The 9720-nt window shown below is 33.7% G+C and overlaps 1 protein-coding gene across 1 annotated transcript; it reads left to right on the top strand.

Moving 5' to 3' along the window:
- Positions 1-4031: 4031 nt before the first annotated feature.
- Positions 4032-7789, top strand: LOC142549009 (phosphomannomutase). Its single transcript, XM_075657727.1, has 11 exons — positions 4032-4136; positions 4877-4921; positions 5066-5132; positions 5553-5629; positions 6095-6130; positions 6442-6497; positions 6571-6670; positions 6860-6955; positions 7019-7108; positions 7315-7366; positions 7507-7789. The coding sequence occupies exons 1-11, from the start codon at positions 4065-4067 to the stop codon at positions 7575-7577; spliced, it is 762 nt and encodes a 253-aa protein (XP_075513842.1). The 5' UTR covers positions 4032-4064; the 3' UTR covers positions 7578-7789.
- The last annotated feature ends 1931 nt before the right edge of the window (positions 7790-9720 follow it).

The raw sequence follows: 9720 nt of genomic DNA, 5'->3' as shown, positions 1-9720 counted from the left end.
CTTTCTCTCCACTAATCCTATTCCTTCTAAGGATAAACACTCCTTAAGAAATCTCACACTAAATCATTTGTCTCGCTTCTACACTTATGATTGTAGATGAGAGGATTTTGTGTTTTGGTGTGATTTTGAAATGAAGAATGGATGGGTATTTATAGGTGAAGTTTAGGGAAAAAACAAAAATTAAAATCTCATTGTTTACATAATCAAACCAACAATTTTTGACTAATCTCAAACCATGTGTTAATTGTGTTGTTGAATTCCAAAATGATGTTCTTTGAATTCAATTTAGGTGGCTTTGAATTCAAATTTAGGTGGCTTGATTACTTAGCACCCTGATGAAGAAGAGGACATGTAGGAAGTGACTAATTAAACCATTAGATCAATGGGAAGAAAGACGTTCAAAGCGAGGATGAAAAGAGCTGGCTCAAAAACAAAATCGCAAAATATTATGACAAAATATTATGAAATTGAGGGTGCAAAGATGACTATATCAAGAGAGCATTTTGCAAAAGTTGAGGAAATAACAACGAATAACGAAATAGAGAGGAAAAAAGACAAGAAATGAAGGAGAGAAAGCAAGCAATGAGGGAGAAAGAGGAGGAGAAAGAATATGAAATGAGGGAGATTGAGCATAAAAATCAGATCTTGGATCTTGGAGAAAGATATTAACTATCCAAACATGAATGACGTGCAACACGAGTATTTTATGAAGATGCAACAAGCAATTCTTCGTAAAAGATAATTTGGACAGTAATTTATTTAGTTAGTAAGTAATCTGTTTTAATTATTTGTAATTTTTCTTTTGAAAAAATTATTTTTTTCATGTATTTTTTGTAAGCTGTTATATTTGAATTATGTTTGATTTTATTTTTTAATTATGTGCATTTTAATTTGTTTTTAATTATAACATCATCTCACCCTTGCAAAACTATGAGATTATAAAATATTACCTACGTCATCTCACCAACATCTTCTAAACATTGAATATGCTCATATCTGTTACACTATATATTATTCTTTATTATAAATTTATAATAATAAATATTGTAACATATAACTAAATAATATAGAAAAAATATGTATATAACATATATACTACAATATTTGTAATGCGTATTTTCAAGGAGCCACGAGAGATGTCTAAGTTGGTGGAATACGTGTACTTGTACCAATTAATCATATGCTCAATTTTTTATAAACATATTCTTAAGCGAGCATGTTTGATATCGATGAAATAATCAATGTCTTTTCATTATTTTCTGATTATTTTGACTCGAAACAGTACTTTTGATAGAATACTGTACAGATCATTAATGCATGTCTTTTGCATTATTCTCTCTTCTTCCTCGAGAATTGTCAATCTGCTTGCTTGCATGCAGCTCAAGAATTCTATTCCATTTTAATAGTTTTAAATTCCTGAAAGAATCATCTTGACTTTTTACATTATTTCGTCTATTCAAAATCCGATATGATCACGACTCTTGAAAAAATTCAATCTTTATGTATAAAAAAAAGAATATAATTTAGTATCTTGAAAGTTATAGATTAATTAATTAATTTTGTCCGAGAAGAAATCTTATGTACCACCATTAGAAACTTATCATACATGTTGATTATAGAAAGTTAAAAGAAGTCATAACTCATTAATCAGTAATATTACATATCTCTATTTATCTTGAGTTCAGGATCTCGTCTACCGACATCGCTTGATATATGTCTCTGCCTATAAGGCACTCGACGATCCTTCTAAGACAAAAACTTATGTCAGACGGTCTCACGGGTCGTATTTTGTGAGACAGATATCTTATTTTGGTCATGTATGAAAAATTATTACTTTTTATGCTAAGAGTATTACTTTTTATTGTGAATATCGGTATGGTTGACCGTAAAGATTCGTGAGACCGTCTCATAAGAGACATACTCTTCTTCTGATCGGTCATCCTACGCTTGATCGTATCGTTGTTCCCCTTCATTCCTCCTATCTAATAGCTCAATTAGGTGTTGTATCAAAATTTCGGTACAAATAATAATAATAATAATAATAATGATGATGACTTATGCTGGATTTTTAGTTTGGAAGACCAAATTGAATATTCTGAAATAATTTATTATTAAAATTATTGACAAATTAATAATAGAATTAAATAATTTTTTAACTCATATCATGAAGAAAATTTGATTTTAATAAAAAAAATATTAGTTTAATAGAATAAAAAATAGAAAAATTCAAACCTGGTGTTTCATAAACTTTATTTGAAATTAGAAGTAAATATATAATTTTTTTACAACATTTAAAATCTTAAAATTAAAAATTTTAAATAAAAATGTTAAAACAAAAGTTTGAAAAAATTAGGAAAAAAAAATCAATATTTTTTTATATTTACATCTTTATATATTTCTATATTTTTATTTTATGCTTGAGTTTTTTTTAATATAATATCAAATTAATTGGTGATTAACTTTATACAGAACTGATCATAGGCGAAAATCTTAGTGGGCTGAAACGCAGGCTAACCCACTAAATATTTAGTAAGTTATTTTATATATTTAAGCCAGACTGGTCTATTATAATTTTAATATAAAAGCCCATGCTATCGGCCCACTATATTTTTATACCAATACATTATCAATATCTTTTTAATGTAATCCAGGTGATGTGTTTAATAATTACACTGTAGCCCAAAAGCCCGTATTACAAAGAGAAAAATTCAAGAAAAAAATATATACTATAATGAATGTCCTTCAAGTCTTCAAAGTATTCTCTCATATTCTAATATTCTTAACCTGTAAATTTATTTTGATCAACAATTTTAGATATCTTACTCTTAACCCAAAAAAAAAAAAAAATCGTAGATGTCAAAGGATTCAAATATTTTGAATGTGCAACTTTAATTTGTTGTATTGTTTGTTTTTTTTTTATCAACCGTTTGTATCGATACCCTAGAAGTGCACGAGTCATCTTAGAATCCGGGCTGTTGTGAAATTGAGTAGCTGAGGAAGCACCAACCTCAGCTGAGCCCAGATGGTGTAAGCCTGGGCAAAATGACGAGTCAGTGAACATGGTTTCACACCATGATCATCAACCCAAGTACCTTGGTATATACGTCACTTCCGGGTCCATAGGTATGAGGTGTCATGATTTGATATCATTTGTATGTCATACGTAAGAATGATGTGACTAGATCATGATTGGTATGAGTTGTCATATATGACAGTGTTAGAAAGTAGGACATGGACAACCATCTTGCCATGGGTAGCAGCCAAACACTGAAAACGAAGTTACTATTTACTTTTCTTTTATAAATACCATGTTTAATTGACATAATGCATTCATATATTTTCCCATTAAAAAGCATACTCTCTATATACTTTCATTTACGTAAAACACTTGACTGATTTGAGCGTCGGAGTGACCTCCCACTAACGTTCTTTACATTTTAAAGTGTGAAGATTCTCATGCTCGGGTACTCTTCGCTTGATCTCTAGCATACTCGAGAAGAAACTCATATGACCCGATATAATCAAATCACCCACTAAACTCAACTCAATTTATTCGATCGATATCATATGTATTTCTTATTTTCAAGATTTATTGGTTTGTCCACTTGATTGATAGTAGAAGATTTTTACTCCAAACCTGACATAACTTATAATTTATATCATAGAAGCTATGTGACAATATTTGAAAAAATGCACAAAAATTATATTAAATTGTCTCACGGATCAATTATTATTTTTATAAATATGAATCGGTTAAACTCTTCTAATCATAAAAACTAACTCTAGAAAGTAGAGGGGGTGGGTGAAAAATAACAATAATATTGTGGGCAATTCGAAAATTCTACTCGTTACTATAACTACGGCTTACTCCACAGCCAACGGTCAGTCTCATTGAAATCTATTCTCTATATTCCTTTCAGGTTCAGCGCTCTCCTCTCTCTTCATCTACTGAGGTAATGAATGCTTTTTGAGCTGAATCTTGCGTTATTAGTTTATATTTTGATTTTTGAATTTGAATCTGAAGAGATAAAATACGGAAAACTTGGGATTGCATCATTTTTGCCATGGAGGCTGTCAGGAATCCTGGTTTGATTGCTCTGTTTGATGTCGACGGAACTCTCACTGCTCCCAGAAAGGTTTCATTTTTTTTTTGTTTTAACGTGATTGTTTTAGGATTTCCGATAAATGGTTCAATTGGTGTGAAGAATATTTCTTTGATTCAAGTAAATGAGTTATCTTTCATTTTATTTTAATAATTCAAGAGCTGTGGCCATTTGATTTTATTAAAAAAATTGTGGTGATAAGAATTTAGGTTTTCATCGAGTAAAACTCAGGCGAGTTATGGGTTTTTTTAGATGCATAACAAACGCTATATGATGTAGCGATAATCGATGCATCTGGTGTGTGTACTAGATATGACATTGAAAGTCTCAATGTTTAGCTGCAATAATCTGAAATTTTCAAAGCTCGAAATGAGTAGTTTGTGGATGATGCAAAGCCATGGAATACATTGAGTGAGAAGAGTGAATGGGTTGGTTTGAAGCGGTGCTTATATGTGATTTATGACGTATGATAGTTGTACCATGCAGTTTTGAAGCGACGCCTACATGATATATGATGTACAATCATTTTACTTGGTAGATTTGAAGCAGTGCGTATGCGATATATGATGTATGACATTTGTACTTGATAGTTTTGAAGTGGCGCGTAAGCCGCTTTATGATGTATGATAGGTTACTTGGTAGTTTTGAAGTGGCACGTATGTGATATGTGACATATGATAGTTTACTTGGTAGTTTAAATGCATTTCTGCCCATTATTACTGATTTTTAGTATTTTCTTATTTCAATTTATGCTTTTAATTTGTCTGTTGTAGGTGACTAATACTAAGATGATAGAATTTATGCGGGAACTTCGGAAGGTATTTGAATTATTAACTATGTAGCTCATGGTACCAATGTAGAATAATATGATAAAGTGTCTTCTTCTATCATGGTTTCCTTTTGAAAAAAATACATAGAAAGTAGAAAATGGTGCTTTAATCAATATAGTCTTATTTTTCTAGGTTGTCACGGTGGGTGTTGTTGGAGGATCTGACCTTATTAAGATATCCGAGCAGCTTGGGAAAACAGGTCACCTCCAGTTAGAAGTGGTCTCAGATGCTTGGTCATCTAGCTTAAAGATTATGGAACTCATAGCAATGTCCACCGCATACCCACCCCGCACTTTTTGATAAGTCCAATGCAACTAAAGAAGCAAAAGCATGATAAGACGTTATCAAGACCTTCACTTTTGCCATATCAGAATAAATGTCTATGTTTGATTTTTAACGATGGATGATCGTGAAATCTATCATATGTGTTCCTTTAAAGTACCATTACATTTTAATTCTCCGTCTCTAATAGTTCCTTTCGATTTATTATTTTGCAAGTGTTTTGTTTAATCTATTAAATTTGAAGGATGTGGGTTGTCCTCTGAGGAATATTAAAATTTAAATGTGGCTATCTTCATTCTCAACATTCTGATATGGTATGTATTCTTTACCCATGCAGTTATTAATGACTACGACTATGTGTTTGCTGAGAATGGCCTCGTGGCTTACAAGGACGGCATGTTGATTGGAACGCAGGTATCATTTGAGAATTTGACTACTTTTGTTGCGACAACGATAGCACACTCACAACTAAATGGATCAGAATACGTAATATGGAAATGGGAGGAAACATTGATTGAAATATTACAATGAAAATGTAAAGGTAGTTTTCCCAGAGACACTGCTATGTACATATATAATCTTTCTAGAAAAGCTAATCACTCGAATCTCAAAATATCAAAATAATGGAAGGATGTAACAAACCGCTCTTCTCCCTCTTGAAATATGAAAATAATTTCGGCCCCTTTCTTTAGGCCCGTAACAACTGTAAAGTTAAAAAAAAATTGATTGATACATTTGTCATGTCAGTTTCTGTATTAGAGAACTGCATATTGAATGTGGATGTTTATTAATAATGGTGCTAAACTTTCTTTATTTTTAAGCTCTTTTTACATTTGTCAACCGCTTCTTGATTTGACCATATTATCTATCTCGATGCAGAGCTTGAAGTCATTTCTTGGAGAAGAAAAGCTCAAGGTTAGAACTTACCAAATCGTTTCTGAATTTATTTATTATAGTCTAAGAATCATACCTAAATGGGTTGTGATTGAAGTTTGATTTTCAAAAATCACAAGATTATAGGACTGTCTTTCCGAAAGGAATATCTAAAGGCAATAGAGCTTGTAATGGGGTCTGATTTTTGTGGTTTTCTTTTTAAATGCAGTGCGGCACATTGCGTAATATTTGTTGAGTTTTAACCATATAATGTTTTAAAATTTTTTGACAGTAATAACTTCGGATGTTCTTTTGGTAGCTTTTATGTTGATATATTGCAAGCAATGGTGCAGGAATTTATAAACTTCACTCTCCACTATATTGCTGATTTAGATATTCCCATCAAAAGGTGAGTCAAGGGAAGCTCAAGTAGTCACTCTTCATTTATAATCGGCTGGTTTGGTTATTATTTCTTCTTTTAGAGGGACATTTATTGAATTTCGAAGTGGGATGCTTAACGTATCTCCAATCGGAAGAAACTGCAGCCAGGAAGAACGGGATGAGTTTGAAAAGTATGACAAGGTATATCTGAAATGCCAATATTTAACAGTACAAAGATGAGGGACTAAACATTTGTTCATTCATATACAAGAGTAAATCTTTATCATAAGAACTCGTTCTCTGATTTACTCTCTCTTACTCTCTATCTCTACTGTAAAAACTAGTGTCAATTTAGTTTGTTTCTGATTGAAAGAGTTCATAATGAATCAGGTTCTCAACATACGCTCCAAAATGGTGTCCATCCTCCGTGAAAAGTTTGCCCATTTCAACCTAACATTTTCCATCGGAGGGCAAATCAGTTTTGATGTAAGAAATATTGAATGTTTCACTATACTCCATCTGTTGCTGATTTTATCAGCATTGGAGCAGGTTTTCCCTCAAGGTTGGGACAAGACATATTGTTTGAGATATCTGGACGAATTTCATGAAATTCACTTCTTTGGAGATAAGACATACAAGGTAGGTATCCAAGCCATCATTGTGATACTAATCCTCTAGCTCTTTCCTTTTCGAAATTTCCGAATCACATGATCATTGATGTAGTAGTGAACTTGTTTTTACTGACTGCGCTAAGAAATGGATCGATCATTCTTTTCGCTTGACATATGGCTGCTTCCACTTCCGGCAACCTGTGAAAATTTTATTTTCTTTTTTAACTTGAACAGGGAGGAAATGATTTTGAGATATTCGAGTCCTCGAGAACCATAGGTCACACAGGTCAGATTTACATGATATATTTCATGTCATTATTTTTTGTCATCATTTAGAGTAGTCGCAATCTCCATTTGGGTCGGGTATCTAGATTGCAACTATGGCTTTTCTTGGCATTTCGAATTGATCTTTTCATTTGTTATCAGTAACTAGTCCTGAAGACACATTGAAGCGATGTACATCTCTCTTCTTGGACAAGAACAATGGAGGTTCCTAGATCAATTGTTTTTTTTTTTTTTTTTGAGGAAACGATCTTTATTTATTTTGAGGAATAAATCAAAATTGTATTTGATTTACTATCTGTACACATGAAAAGACAACATATATAAATTTTTACGGGCAAGCAAGTTACTGGTTAAATGCTTTGTTTCATTTGTAATCTATCCAAGATACAGAGAGGCTTTATCTGTATCTTTGTAGTTTATGATTCTGCATTAGTAGATCAACTTGTTGACATTACAATACATAAGATTGGAAGTATTCTACTATAATCATCAATATTTTCGTAGAGAAAGGAGAGATGTGTTGGTCCCACGTGCGGAATTTGAGATAATAAAACCCGAAAATAAAGAATAAACTGAACACCGAGATTTACGTGGAAAAACCCCTAAAAATTATTAGGGTAAAAAACCACGGGTAAGATGAAAAGAATTCCACTATAATATTTTGTGATGTACAACTCACTCACTGTATTTCCAAAGAGAACACACACTCTCTTAATACAGGAGAACAAAACACCTCACAAATATTATAGAACTAAGTACTTAAATGCTTATAAGATGAGAGAAAACTCGAAGAAGGGATGATTTCAGAATGAAGGGGGAGCTCTATTTATAGAGCCTTCTGTCAGTGTGAAGACGCGTTAAAAACGCGTCTTCTGAAAAAAAACTGAAATTTCCTTCTGCATCACCCACGTTTTTTTTCATTCTTTTAATTGGTCCCCCCAACTTAAATGATTGCCGACATTTCTCCCACTTGGAGATTTGATTGAAAATCAAACACATCTCCACACATCCTTTCAATTTTGCCATTTCCTGCTGCTTACGTTTCCGCTAGGCCACTTGAGGATCCTCACCACTCAAACTTATCAGTGTTCACTGGCTTGGTCAAAAATCAGCTATGTTATCCTTCGTATGGATCTTCTGCATATCCACGCTTCCTTCTTCTACTACTTCTCGTACAAAGTGAAATTGTACTCCAATGTGTTTAGTCCTGGAATGAAAGGCTGGATTCCTTGCGATGTGCAAGGCACTCTGACTGTCACAAAACAAAGGAACATTCTCTTGTTTGTGCTCAATCTCCTCCAATAACCTTTTAGTCCATATTGCCTCCTTGCAAGCTTGAGTAGCTGCCATGTATTCTGCCTCTGTTGTAGATAACGCCACAACTGTATGCAGTTTTGAAACTCAGCTTACTGCTCCTCCTGCAAGTGTAAACACATAACCAGTAGTAGATTTCCTCTTATCAGGATCACCTGCATAATCTGAATCGACATAGCCCCTGAGTGTAAAATCCGATCCTCCATAACATAATACAGCATTCGAGGTACCCTTAATGTATCTAAGGATCCTCTTAACAGTGCTCCAATGCTCTCTTCCAGGATTCGCCATATACCGAATAACTGCTCCCACTGCTTGAGCAATGTCCGGTCTTGTACAGATCATGACGAACATCAAACTTCCCACTGCTGATGCATACGGTACTCGAGATATCTCCATCCTCTCTGCTTCACTGCTAGGACACATCTCGGAGGATAACTTGAAGTTAACAGGAAGAGGGGTCGATATTGGCTTACTGTCTTGCATGTTGAAGCGTTGCAAGACTTTCTTCAAATAATTTTTCTGGGAAAGCCAAATCTTTCTGTTACTTCTGTCTCGATGAACTTGCATCCCTAGAATCTTGTTTGTTGGTCCCAAGTCCTTCATATCAAATTCCCTAGCCAACTGTGCCTTCAATCCTTGGACCTGATCTCTGTTGGGGCCTGCTACCAACATGTCGTCCACATACAACAGCAAAATAATATAATCATCACCAGACCTCTTGAAATACGTACAAGGGTCTGCACTCAGTCTGTTGTATCCAAGGCTCATGATATGAGAATCAAATCTCTTGTACCAACACCTCGGCGCCTGTTTGAGACCGTACAGAGATTTCTTCAACCTGCAAACCAAGTTCTCTTTGCCTTTTTCCGCAAAACCTTCTGGCTGGAGCATATAGATTTCTTCTTCAAGATCTCCATAAAGAAACGCCGTTTTCACATCTAGTTGTTCTAGATGTAGGTCAAACAGCACACACAATGCCAACACCACTCTGACTGTTGTAAGCCGAACCACAGGAGAAAATATCTCATTGAAGTCAAT

Source organism: Primulina tabacum, chromosome 6 (assembly GCF_025594145.1).
Source record: "Primulina tabacum isolate GXHZ01 chromosome 6, ASM2559414v2, whole genome shotgun sequence".
Taxonomy (NCBI): Eukaryota; Viridiplantae; Streptophyta; class Magnoliopsida; order Lamiales; family Gesneriaceae; genus Primulina; species Primulina tabacum.
Note: the sequence above shows the minus strand (reverse complement) of the source record. Positions and strands in the feature narration are given on the sequence as shown.